Source organism: Pan paniscus, chromosome 1 (assembly GCF_029289425.2).
Source record: "Pan paniscus chromosome 1, NHGRI_mPanPan1-v2.0_pri, whole genome shotgun sequence".
Lineage (NCBI taxonomy): Eukaryota > Metazoa > Chordata > Mammalia > Primates > Hominidae > Pan > Pan paniscus.
The window spans coordinates 203479003-203492523 of NC_073249.2; the positions used below are offsets into that span (position 1 = coordinate 203479003).

The 13521-nt window shown below is 48.9% G+C and overlaps 1 protein-coding gene across 8 annotated transcripts in view; it reads left to right on the top strand.

Annotated features, from left to right (window-relative positions):
• Positions 1-13521, top strand: part of ASAP3 (ArfGAP with SH3 domain, ankyrin repeat and PH domain 3) — a 56271-nt gene that overhangs the window by 23044 nt on the left and 19706 nt on the right. For all 8 annotated transcript variants that reach the window (XM_055096588.2, XM_008963114.4, XM_008963115.4 and 5 more), the window contains exons 2-5: positions 5417-5489; positions 5585-5730; positions 8842-8916; positions 10085-10134. In XM_055096588.2, the coding sequence (XP_054952563.1) occupies positions 5417-5489; positions 5585-5730; positions 8842-8916; positions 10085-10134 (344 nt within the window). The remainder of the gene's footprint in view (positions 1-5416; positions 5490-5584; positions 5731-8841; positions 8917-10084; positions 10135-13521) is intronic.

Consider the following 13521-nt stretch of genomic DNA (forward strand, 5'->3'; position numbering starts at 1 on the left):
CACTATAGCCTCAACTCCCTGGGGTCAAACAGTCCTCCCACCTCAGCCTCCTGAGTAGCTGGAATTATAGGCCCATGCCCCATGCCTGGTTTTTAATTTTTTGTAGAGACAGACTCTCACTATGTTGCCCAGGCAGGCCTCGAACTCCTAGGCTCAAGCGATCCTCCTGCCCCAGCTTCCCAAAGTGTGGGATTACAGCCGTGAGCCACCCCACCCCAGGCCCTTTTTTTCTAAATTAAAAAAAATCGACTTTATTTTTTAGAGCAGTTTTAGGTTCACAGCAAAATTGGGCAGGAAGTACATAGAGTTACCATATACACACAGCCTCCCCCTCTGTCAACAGCTCTTACCAGAGTGGTACATTTGTTTCAATGACCATACACTGACACATCATCACCAAAAGTCCATAGTTTACATTAGGGTTCACTCTTAGTGTTGTACATTCTGTGGGATTGGACAAGTGTATAATTCCATGTATCCACCATTATAGCATCATACAGAAATGTTTCCCTGCCCTAAAAACCCTCTGTGCTTCACCTGTTCCTCCTCGCTACCCCCATCCCTGGCCACCACTGATCTTTTTACTGTCTCCATAGTTTTGCCTTTTCCAGAATATCATATAGTTGAAATCATGTAGTAGCCTTTTCAAATTGGCTTCTTTCACTTAGTGATGTGCATGTAACTTTCCTCTGCATCTTTTCATGGTTTGATAGCTCATTTCTTTTCAGTGATGAATAATATTTCACTCTCTGGATGCATGACAATTTCTTTATCCATTCACCTACTGAAGGACATCTTGGTTGTTTCCAAATTTTGGTAATTATGAATAAAGCTGATGTAAACATCCGTGTGCAGGTATGTATACGTTTTCAACTCATTGAGAAAATATGAAGGAGTATGATTGCTGACTCATTTGGCAAGAGTACGTTTAGTTAAGAAACTGTCAAACTGTCTTCCAAAGTGGCTGTACCATTTTGCATTCCCACCAACAATGGGAGTTTCTGTTGCTCCACATCTTTGTCAGTATTTGTGTTTTGGGGTTATTTATTTATTTATTTTTTATTTGTGTGTGTGTGTTTTTTTTGTTTGTTTGTTTGTTTGTTTTTGAGATGGAGTCTCACTCTGTCACCTGGGCTGGAGTGCAGTGGCACTGTCTCAGCTCACTGCATCCTCCGCCTCCTAGGTTCAAATGATTCTCCTGCCTTAGCCTCCCAAGTAGCTGGGACTACAGCGGTGTGCCACCACACCTGGCTAATTTTTGTATTTTTAGTAGAGACAGGGTTTCACCATGTTTGCCAGGCTGGTCTTGAACTCCTGGCCTCAAGTGATCCACCAGCCTCAGCCTCCCACAGTGCTGGGATTATAGGCGTGAACCACCGTGCCCGGCCTCCCTTTGCCAGTATTTGGTGTTGTCAGTGTTTTGGATTTTGGCCATTCTAACAGGTGTGTAGTCCCTCCCTTCCTTTTTATTTTTCATTTTTTTAAAGCCACTTTATTGAGGTAGGATTGACATGTAAAAAGCTATACATAGTCAGTGTATACAACTTGATGAGTTTGGGGGTTATCTCCCTTCTTTGTAAGATACTTTTTGGAAGTTAACAATTAAAATATTATATTCCATGGCCAGGACTTAGTCCCATGACCACAGTTAGCTGCAAGGTAGGAAATGTAGTCTTTATTCTAGGTCGCCAAGTGGCCATCTGAAAAGTCAGGTTTCTTGTGAAGGAAGAAGAGAGAATGGACACTGGGAGCCACCCAGTGATCTCTGCCACACTACAGGGAAGGGAAATCTTCTCAAACTTGCTTAAAGGAACTTCGTTGGGTGGATTCAGGGGTATTTCATGGAATTTCACCAAAGACATAATGTGTGGAGGTTGCCTCTGAAGAGGTAGCATCTGGAAAGTTGCCAGAAACCAGCACCACTCTTCCTCTTCTGCCTTGCTGTGGCGGTGTGGGGCTTGTTCATGTCTTTCCACACATCTGCCCTGTTCTTTTCTCTCTGCATGTGGCAGGAAGGACATCCCAGCTTTAGCATTTCAGTCAGTCAACTAGCTTTCCAGAGCCCAATTCCAAAGTCCTTGGAGAGAGAATCTGATTGGTCCAGCTTGGGTTAGGTGGGAGAGAGAATCTGATTGGTTTAGCTTGAACCAGGTGTCTGTCGACTCTGGCTAGAACAAACAAGGCTGCAGGGGCCCACCTCCAGAGGAAGGGAGGGCAGTTTTCAGAAAATGGGTGTCATGGGATGGGAAGACTCCTCAGAATGTATCTAGAGCATGAACATACTCCTCTCAGGTCCATGTCCCAGGACTTTGCAAACCATCATTCATTTAGGTAAACATTTATTGAGCACCTTCTGTGTGCTAGGTACATGGATCTGCCCTCTAGGGATTTTGGAAATTTTTTTGGAAATTGTTCATATCTTTTTTTTTTTTTTTTTTTTGAGATGGAGTCTCACTCCCATTGTGCAGGCTGGAGTGCAGTGGTACCATCTCAGCTCACTGCAACCTCCACCTCTCAGGTTCAAGAGATTCTCCTTCCTCAGCCTCCTGAGTAGCTGGGATTACAGGTGTGCACCACCACGCCCAGCTAATTTTTGTATTTTTAGTAGAGACAGTGTTTTGCCATGTTGGTCAGGCTGGTCTTGAACTCCTGACCTCAGGTGATCCACTGCCTTGGCCTCCCAAAGTGCTAGGATTACAGGCGTGAGCCACTGTGCTGGCCCAGTTGTTCATATCTTTAACCTGAATTGTCTTTTAGAGCGAAATCATAGCTCCTTAAATTACTCACCTTTTAGCTTTCCAGGTTTCAAGATGGGGATCAAGGGATTTGGTAAACACATGCTTCTGTTTCCCCATCTGGATTTTGGGGAACCATAGAGGTGGCCATGTTCTTGCCTCTTTTTTTTTTTCTTTTTCTGTTGGCCAGTTTAGAAAGAAATGTTCTCCCCTCCACCTCTTTGTCTCTTTAGTAAGAAACATTTTGGTTGTTTTTTGTTTGTTTGCTTTGCTTTTTGAGACAGGGCTCCCTCTGTCACCCATGCTGGAGTGCAGTGGTGCAATCAGGGCTCACTGCAGTTTTGACCTCCCCAGGCTCAGGTGATCCTCCCACCTCAGCCTCCCAAGTAGCTGGGACTATAGGCGCATGCCACCACATGGAGATGGGGTTTCGCCAAGCTGCCCAGGCTGGTCTTGAACTCCTTGGCTCAAGTGATCCTCCTGCTTTGGCCTCCCCAAGTGCTGGAATTACAGGTGCACCCCACCACACCCAGCTAATTTATTTATTTTTTCTTTTCGGTAGAGACAAGGTCTCACTATATTGCCTAGGCTGGTCTTGAACTCCTGGCCTCAAGTGATCCTCCTGTTTCTGCCTCCCAAAGTGCTGGGATTATAGGCATGAGCCACCATGCCCAGCCTCATGTTTTAACCAACTCAAATATGATGCCCTCTCCTTAATCTTCCTGATTCTTTTGTTTTCTTTCTTCAGCCCTGGGATGGGCCTCCACGGATCTCAAATATGAAAGTGTCTCAAGTTCACACCCGAGGAGGAGAATGTTAGATTTCTAGCCCCTGTAGGAAAAGTACCTGGAACTTGGCAGACCTTCCTAGCATCAGCAGCAGCTGATGATAACGATCACAGGTGCTGTTCATTTTGAACATACTCCATGCCTAGCACCAAGCTAAATCCTGAATTTGCATCCTCTCATACATATAGCCCTCACACCAACCCTGAGAGGTAGGCATCGATTTCCCCATTTTACACATGGCTAATCAGGAAGCTCAGAAAGAATAGGCAACTTGTGCCCGGGCACGGTGGCTCATGCCTGTAATCCCAGCACCTTGGGAGGCCGAAGCGGGTGGATCACTTGAGGTCAGGAGTTTGAGACCAACCTGGCCAACACAATGAAACCCCGTCTCTACTAAAAATACAAAAAATTAGCCAGGTGGTGGGCACCTGTAATCCCAGCTAGTCAGAAGGCTGAGGCAGGAGAATTGCTTGAACCTGGCAGGCAGAGGTTGCAGTGAGCCAAGATTGTGCAACTGCACTCCAGCCTGAGCAACAAGAGCAAAACTTGGTCTCAAAAAAAATAGGCAACTTGTTCAAGGTCACATAGCCCCCGAGTAGTGGAGCTGAGCTTCATAACTAGACCCCCCTTCCTCCAGAGGCTTCCCACATGCCACCGGCCTCTGAGAACACTCCACATTGCCTCTGAGTTCTGCCCTATGCATGTTCTCCTGTGGGTATCATTTTGAATCTTTGGCAGTACCATTTCCAATGTGTTTACTAACTCTTGTCATGTAACTCTGGAAATCAGACTCTGATCCCATTTTATTTTTGTCACTGGGAAGAACAGCTGGGCTGGGGTCAGGGTGGGGCTGTGGTACATGGATGGAACACTGTTCTGTTGCACCCGGGAAGTCCAGCTCTGTGGCTTCCCCACCATGTGTCTCTGGGTAAGGGCCTCCCATCTCTTGGCTTCAGTTTTCTCATCTATGGGCCCCTTCCAGCTCGACATTCTGTGCTTTCCAAGTTAACTGTGCATTTCGCAAGGATTTCATGAGGTTGTCAACTTCCACGCCCCACTGAAAGGGGGAGTGTTTCCCATCTAGGCTGAGCCTGCTTGGGGCATGTGAGACTTGCTTCTTGCCATCACATCTCTGGCCTTTCCCACATTCTGATGTTTGTTCTGCAGCCTCTGGGCTTTGGGGTTATCTGGTGTTGTCTCTCCAGTTCTCCCCAGTGGTGATGGAGTGTGCTCCCGCCACCCTCTGCCATCTCCCCAGACTCAGGTAACTGAATGCCTCCAACCCCTCTCTGCTCACCCATAGCATCCTGGCCTCTTCCTCCTTGTCCTGACATAACTGTTTATTGAGCCTGGGGTTTGGTGAACAAGTGTCCCCTGCTTTGTATCTTAAGGGAACATAGAGATGTGTGTGTTCTCCCCTCTGGCCTTTTGCTCAGCATTTTGTACATATTTACAAATCATTCATCTTCTCAGCAACTCCACAAGTCCCCTAGTATCATCCCCATTTTGTAGACAAGGCACTCAAGGCTCAGAGAAGTTAACAGATTTATCTAACGGACACACCAGCTACTGCCAGAGGCAAGATTCAAACCCAGGCCTGGCACACCCTGTCATGCCACATACCTTTGACTCACTACATTTACGTTGCATTGGATTCAGGGAGAAAAGTCTGTGGTCTTCTTGGAGTGGTGTGACTGGTCTGTGGTTTCTGTGTGGTTTTTTGTTTGGTGGGGTAAACAGGAAGACCCTAGGGATAAGTTCCAGAGGACAGCAAAACTCAATGTATTTGTTTGGAGGGCGGTGGGGGGGTGGAAATCATAGAGACAGCGTTCCTGAAGGAAGCACCCTATTCCAGCTTGGCATCCCTGAACCTCTGTCCACATTTGCTTCCAGATCTTGGAAGGAGACCAAGCCATCCTGCAGAGAATAAAGAAGGCTGTGCGGGCAATCCATAGCTCCGGCCTTGGTAAGTGAGCCTGCTGGGTGCCCCGCCTGGTCAGGAAGCCCCTCTCCCAGCCCCAGCCTGGAGCTAACTCCAAGCTCCCGTCTGTACCTCCACAGGCCATGTGGAGAATGAAGAGCAGTACCGAGAGGCCGTGGAATCCTTAGGCAACAGCCACCTGTCCCAGAACAGCCATGAGCTGTCCACAGGCTTCCTAAACTTGGGCGTGTTCACCCGCGAGGTTGCTGCGCTCTTCAAGAACCTGGTGAGGCCCCTGTCTCTTCCTTGCCCAGACTCAGGGTAAATCTAGTGGTCTTAAGAACCTGACTGGGAAAGGGTCCGTTTCCTTCCTTCTCCCAGTTTGCCCTTGATCTCTGACCTGAGTTCAGACCTGAGGTCCCTTTCCAGCCCTGACTCTTCTTTTGGATAATCCTCCTTTCTCTCTGGCTTCTTACCCAACTAACTCTTCTCTCTGTTCTCCTTCTCTTCACCCAGGAGCAGAGGGGGTCTCACAGCAGGGAAGAGCCCCGTGCAAGGGAGGGTTCCCTGGAGGAGCTTTGGGATAAAGGAGAGACAGGCTCGGGGGTTCCTACCTTTATACCACTACTGCTGCCACTGCCACCACCACCGCTGCCACCGCCTCCTCCTCTCCTCACTCCCTCTTTGTCCTCTGCTTTCCCAATCCACATCTGCTTCGTACTTAAATCCCAGGACCTGTCCCTGCCTCCACAAGCCTCTCAGCCCCTGTACATGACCCAGTGGCCTCGGTTGCTTCCCGATGGCCTCCTTGGTGACTGCCTCCTCTCTGGTCCTTCAAGTCCTCTCCTCAAGGCCACCCTGTGACAGCAGCTCTTCCCATGTGCAGGCACAGTTCTCACTAGTTCATGTGTTCACTCATTCGATCCAGATGCACAGCTCTGTGGGGCTGGTGTGACTGTTGTCTCCACCTTACAGGCTAGGAAACTAGGACCTCAAGGTTAAGCAGCTTGCCCGAGGTCACACGGTTCGGTTTGAACCCAGGTTGTCTGGCTCCAGAGTCCAAGCATAAGCCTGGCTACACTGCCTCCCAGGAAAGCCTCTCATCTCCCTCCAGGCTCCATGGCACTGGACCAGCTCTTGTGGCTCCAGTCCTACCCAGCATCCTCCCTGGTTGGCAGGGGCCACATCATCCTCGAGAGGCAGTGTGCTCAGTGGTTAAGCACCCAACCTTGGACCTAGACTCCAGCTTGGAATCTTCACTCTGCTGCTTACTAGGTCAAGTCACTCAGTCTGCCCAAGCCCCAGGTCTCTCATCTGTGAAACTGGGATAATAATGCTGCCTACCTCACAGAGTGGTAATGAGGATTAAGCAAGTTAGTGCCTACTTTATGGTAAGCGCTCAGTAAATGTTGGCTAATATTATATTAATGGCAAAACAGCAATTACTTTTGCACCAGCCTAATAAAATCTATCATTGTTATAGCTCTTGGCATAGCTGTGCCTCGTACACTGTCCTGCATGTAAAAAGCCTTTAACAGTGTTTGAGGCTGGGTGCAACATTTCATACCTTAATCCCAGTGGTTTAGGAGCCTGAGGTGTGTGGATCGCTTGAGCCCAGAAGCTCTAGACCAGCCTGGGCAATGTAGTGAGACTCTGACTCTACAAAAGTATGAAAATTGCCGGGTGCGGTGGCTCACGCCTGTAATCCCAGCACTTTGGGAGGCCAAGGTGGGCGGATCACTTGAGGTCAGAGATTCGAGACCAGCGTGGCCAACATGGTGAAACTGTCTTTGCTAAAAAATACAAAAATTAGTTGGGTGTGGTAGCAGGTGCCTGTAATCCCAGCTACTCAGGAGGCTGAGGCAGGAGAATCACTTGAACCCGGGAGGCGGAGGTGGCAGTGAGCTGAGATCATGCCACTGCACTCCAGCCTGGGTGACAGAGCGAGACTCCATCTCAAAAAAAAAAAAAAAAAAAAAAAATGCCAGGTGTGGGGGCGTATGCCTGTGGTCCCAGCTACTTGGGATGCTGAAGTAGGAAGATCAGTTGAGCCTGGGGGAAGTCGAGGCTGTAGTGAGCGTGATCACACCACTGTGCTCCAGCCTGGGTGACAAAGCAAGACCCTGTCTCAAAAAAAAAAAAATAGTGTTTGAGTTCAATTGAATTAGTGTACTTCTTTGTCTTCACCTCTTCTCTCCCTGTTTCAGTCAAACTAGTGTTTCCTGGGGGTCTGCTGTCTAGTGGACATTGTACCAGGGGTTGGTGACACAGGAAAGTGTCAGACTGCCTCAGAGAGCCACAGTCTAGTGGGGGAGAGAAAAACTAGGGTGTGGACTAGTATCAAGAAATACCAGCAGCATGGCACAAACTCAAGGACCCAGCAGCTGGTGTCAGAGGCCTAGTGCTGCCATGGTTCAGAAAAGGGGAGATCAGCATAGACCAGGTGGGAGGAGTAGCCAGGAGAGGCTTCCTGGAGGAGGAGAGACCCAAGCTGTACCTTGGAAGCTGGTTGAAATATTAGGCCTCTTTAGGTTGCGAAATCACAGAAACCCAACTCAAACTAGGTTAAATTTTTAAAAGGGAATTCATTAGCCCCTGTAATGAGAAGTCCAGGGGCGCAGCTGGCTTAGGCTCTATCCTTTCCTCTTAAGGTAGTTTCTCTGTCTCTGCTCAGTGGACGGGATAGCCCAGCAGGCCCAGATGCCCATCTTACCAGAATAAAGATGGTCTTTCTCCCACAACTTAGGCAGAAAAATCCCAGCGAGGATTGTGATTGGCTGGCTTGGGTGCGTGCCTGTTCCCTATCCAGTCCCTCTATCCTGGGGCTGGGGTGCCCTGCTCAGATCTGACTTCTGCGTTTACCCCATCTGACCACAGAGGAGGAGTTCCCCACAGGAAAGGGGGTTCTATGACCATTAATAGGGGAGGCTCTGAAGCGTTAGCCAGCCCAGAACAACAGACGTGCACTACAGGTCAACTTGAGAGAGTCAGAGAGGAGAAGGGAGGCTGCTCCTGGCGAGGAACAGGGGAGAGATTGACTGTGGGATGCTGCTGGAGCAGTGCAGCGATGAGGCTGGAGCCATCAGGGAAGGGGCTCACTCCGACACACCTCGGCCTCCCCTCCTGCCCCCTTTCACACAGGAAGCCTGGCGGGCAGCAGGTCAGCCATCCTAAGCAGACCCCAGAGCTGGATCCTCTAGTCCCCCCCCAAGGCTCAGCACTCCTGCCATGACGGTCCCCCTTACTTGGCTGTCATCTCTTTGATAACATCTTTTCCTCTCCCCTACTTCCCTTCCCCGCTGCTCTCTTTGCCAAGTGATGCTTCACTGTACCCCGAATCCCTAGGGGCTGGATGCCGGTCACCTGAGGCGGGAATGGACGTCTCTGTTTTTTCCAGATTCAGAACTTGAACAACATTGTCTCTTTCCCCCTGGACAGTCTGATGAAGGGGCAGCTGAGGGACGGTCGACAGGTGAGTCTCCATGCTGGGAGTGGTGGTGGGACAGAGTAAAAGAGGGGTGGGCAGGAGACTGTTGGGGGGCAGGGCTGGACTGAGGGTGGAGGCCAGGTGAAGGGGCTGTCTTAGCGGGAGTGATGAGCCTGGGGAGGTCTGGAGGACCTGGCTCGGGTCAGCCTAGGATGACTGACCTGCTGTCTGCCAGGCCCCTTGTGTGAAACATCTCATGTAAATCTTACAACCATCCTATGAGGTAGGCTTTGTGGGTACACTCATCCCCATTTTGCAGTTGAAATTCGAGGCCAAGGGAGTTAGGTAACCTGCTGATGGTTTACATAACTAGGAAGTAGAGAGCCCATGTGGGAATCCAGGGATCCTGAATCCCATACTCGAGCTGCTCTCTCTGTGCCTGGCAGCCCTTGGCTGGATGCAGAGTGGAGCTCAAAGAAGGTGACAGAATAATCTCCCTGGGCAATCTGCCCCAGACGGCCCAGGGGAGGAGCCGTGCTCCCCCAAGAGGGTTCCCTCCCTGCCCTAGGCTGCCAGCGTGGCACCAGCCTGCTAACCACACAAACCAGATAGGCAGCTTTTTCACCTTGGGAGTCTCGGGGTTGTTCAGAAGGGTGTGAGCAGCCTGGCTGGATGAGGCTTAGGCAAGCTAGGCGGGGGGTAGTCAGGTCTCCCTGGTTTGCTGTATGGCCTGGGGTAGACTTTTCAACCTCTCTGTGCATGTTCCTTGACCTGTACCCTTGCTCTAAGAGGATGATCTAGCACCAGGCAGGAGAAAATGCTGGGCTAAAGTTAGGCAGGGGGAATTTGGCCTTCATCCTCCCATCCTCATGGTCATGACTGATCTCTCTTCTGAGCAAGAGGACTCAGGGTAGAGCCCAAAGATCTCTTCACACCCCAAGCCATGGCCCACCAAACCTGACTGATTCTTGGCATCTCTGGGGAGGAGAAGGTCTGCTGGGAGGAGGGCCTTAGCTCTGAGAAATGGGGTCAGCTGAGCCTGTTTGGTGGGGGCAGGTTTGCAGCAGGACTGTGGGGGCAGGGGCTGGTTAGAGAAGGGCTCTGAGCAGCTCAGGGGAGCACACTAGCAGGTCCTCTTACAGGCAGCAGAGCATACTGTTTATTCCAGTGCTCCAGCTTCCCTCTGGGCAAATTGTCCTTTTTTAACCCACAGGATTCCAAAAAGCAGCTGGAGAAGGCATGGAAGGACTATGAAGCCAAAATGTAAGTGGCCACAGCCAGGGTCGTTTGTCTGGGAGAGTAGCACTTAGGCTGGATAGGGAAGAACCTAAATGCTGCCGAGACATGTCATCCAGAATTGGGTGACATCTGGCTCTGTAGAGGCATTTACAGCAGATTGTTTATACCCAGACCTGACTGGATTCTGGGGACTGGGCCACGAGACCACCAAAGGAGCTATTGTGAAGGGACCTCAGGATGCTGCTCTCAGAGTCCCATCTGCTCAGTGGTGCCAGACATGGGCAGGGATGGGAAGGAGCTAGCACTGACCAAACACCTCCGCGTGCTGGCCATTTAATCTTCACAGTCACCCTGTCATGTGAGAGAGAGGTATTAGTATCACAATTACCACAGGAGGACTCAGAGAGGTTAAGTCACTTGCCCAAGGCCCCACAGCTTGGCAGAGGCAGAACTGGGGTTTATGCCCCTTGCTCCTCGTTCCTCAGTGTCAGTTGGTATATCTAGAGAAGGAAATGGCTTTCTGTGTCCTGTGCACACCACACGATACTCCAGATGTCTCACCAGCTACTGGGACATCATGGGGAAAGAAGGAGCCTCAGGCAACCAGTGGCCAATTCCTCCTGGGCAGAGAGTCCTTGGGCTCTGTCTTATGAGGAGTCTGTCCAGATCCCAGCCTTTGCCCTCTGCCCAGCCAGGCCCATACTGTAGAGCATTGTTTGTGCTTTTTTGTAAAATTTTGTTTTCTCTTGCATTTTGCCAAAGCAATTTATGCTTATTATGAATAATTTTGAAAATATGGAGAAGTAAAAGAAGAAAAAAAATTAATCATCCTTAGCAGAGGCTTAGGGTTATGGCAGGCGGATAATACTCTCTGTTGTTTGAATTTTTTTTTTTACAAGGTCTGGGTAACATTGCAGTTTTCATCATTAAAAAAAAAAGGTGGGATGGGGAGAAACTACCCAAAAATAGGAGAAAAATTCTTAATTTTCAAGCCTAAAATATTAACATTTTAACATTTATTTTTCTATGTATGAAGAAATGTTTTTATAAAAATGAGATCATAACAACATACTGTTTTGTAATCTGCTTTTTTCATTCAAAAAATACATTGTGGCCATCTTTGTACACCATTACATATTCTTCCACAACATCAATCAAACGGGTGTGCCAAAACCTGCATAAGCCATTATGTATTTAATCTGTTCCTGTCATTGGAGAAGCATCCTTGGATTTAAATATTTGTCCCTACTCATAATTATTTCTGCAGGATCAATTTCAAGAAGTAGATCCTGGAGCTTTTTATTGTTCCCTCAGCTCCCAGAGCCATGGCACCGCTCCAAGTCTGAGGCAAGGTCACATCTTGTCCCTGCACAAGCATCTCCAGCCCCAGCTGTGGGCATAGATCCTGTGATGAAGGGTGTAGACACTGTGTGGCCATCCCTGTGGGGCCCTATCCCTGCCTGTGATGGGGCACGGCCATCTGCTCTCACTGGAGGCCCAGGGACGGGTAGTGAGGGCACAGGCTGACCTTGTCTTCATGATTTGCTGTGGGGCCACATGGCCCTCTTCTTCCTGAGTTACCTTAACTAAGCCGTTAGACTTTCGGGGATCGTCTACCAAATGGAAATAATAAGCTGTACTCTGCTGACCTTCCCAAAGCAGGTCTGCTTTTCCTAGGTTTCTATATTGAGCCTTCCTGTAGGATTTCATTTACAGGCCAGACTCCATTTAGTTGATGGGAAAGGGGGCTTGGCTGAGGTTATTCGGTGAGTTATCGATAGGACCTGGACTAGAACCCAGGGCTTCTGAGTCTAGTGCTATTTCTGCCACGTGGTCTCCTGGCTCCCACCATGGAGCCACATAGTTTGAGCTAATGTCTTGGCACGGGTGACTGTACACTCCTTTTCATATGGGCTCCAGGTGTAGCCAGATATGCGTGAGCCGTAAGTTCCTATGTAATTTCACCACATTCCTACCAAACAAGTCTGAGCAGCAGCTGGAAGGGCCCAGGGCCCTGATAGCATCTGTCAAATACCACTGGGAGCTTCACCCCTGGCTGTTCATACAGGAGGAGGATTACCTCTCCACGTGGGGCTGCTGAGAAAGGCATCCCGGGCCCTGTACAGAGGCCAAATTTATCTAGGCAGTTCCATGTACAGGTCTGTTTCCTCATCTGTACAATAGGGACAGTAATACCTTTCAGGGTCAATGCGGCGACGAATAAGCACGGTGCATATAAAGCACTCAGCACTTCAGTTCAGCAAGTATTTATTGACTACCTATATGAGCCAGAACTAGGACCAGAATAACACAGGAAGAGATTGACAGGCAGAAACCCACACATCTGCTGGTAGCATTTACCCTAGCCAGCTTTTAATCTTGTGCAAGCCATTTTCCTTCTCTGGATCTCAGCTTCATCATCTGTAAAATGGTCCCTGTTCTGAGAGAGACTGTTATCTCTCAGAAAATAAACAGTGTGACTGTCAGCAGCTCGCAGGAATGAGGCAGGGAAGGAGGAATGGAACAAACCTGAGTCACAGTGTTGGTTGCTTGGGCTGCCCCTAAGGCTTAGGCACCAGCCAGTCCTGGGTTCAACTCCTGGCCCCACCACTTAACAGCTGTGTGACTTGGACAAGTGACTTATCTCAGCCACAGGCTCCTCTTCTATAAAATGGGATAATGATCCTGCCTTATGGGGCTATCATTTTAACATGTGAAGGGCCTAGCAGAGTGCCTGGGCCTAAAAATTATAACTAGGAGCCTGTAATCCTAGCACTTTGGGAGGCCAAGACAGGAGGATCACTTGGGCTCAGGAGTTCGAAACCAGCCTGGGCAACATAGTGAGACCTTGCCTCTATTTAAAAAATTGATAATAATAATACATATATAATAAATATAATACATATATTTAGAAGTCACACATGGTGGCTAATGACTGTAATCTCAGCTACTTGGGAGGCTGAGGCAGGAGGATTGCTTAAGGCCAGGAAATTTGAGACCAGCTTGGGAGACAGAGCTAGACCTTGTCTCTAAAAAGAATAATAATAATAATTAGTAATAATAGCAGCTTCTACTTTAGAGTTTCCTTTGTGCCAGGCAGTGGAGTAAGGTCTTTGCATCTATTACCAGATTTATTCTCCCTGGCAGGGAAAGCTGCTATTGTTATTCCCAATTTATAGGTAAGTAGTGAGGAATCCCTGCCACCTAAGCGTGGCTCAAGGTTTCAAGGTTGGTGGGTGTGTGGTATTTAAATACTTTCCTGCCTGCACCAGGAGTACCTGTACCCATCCCATGAATAACACTGGACTGTTGCTGTAGTCTCCTTCTGCAATGATCTCGGTCTTAGTAACTAGCATTTAAGTACTTTCACCCACTATTTCATTTCATTCCTTCTATTGCAATTCCACTCAT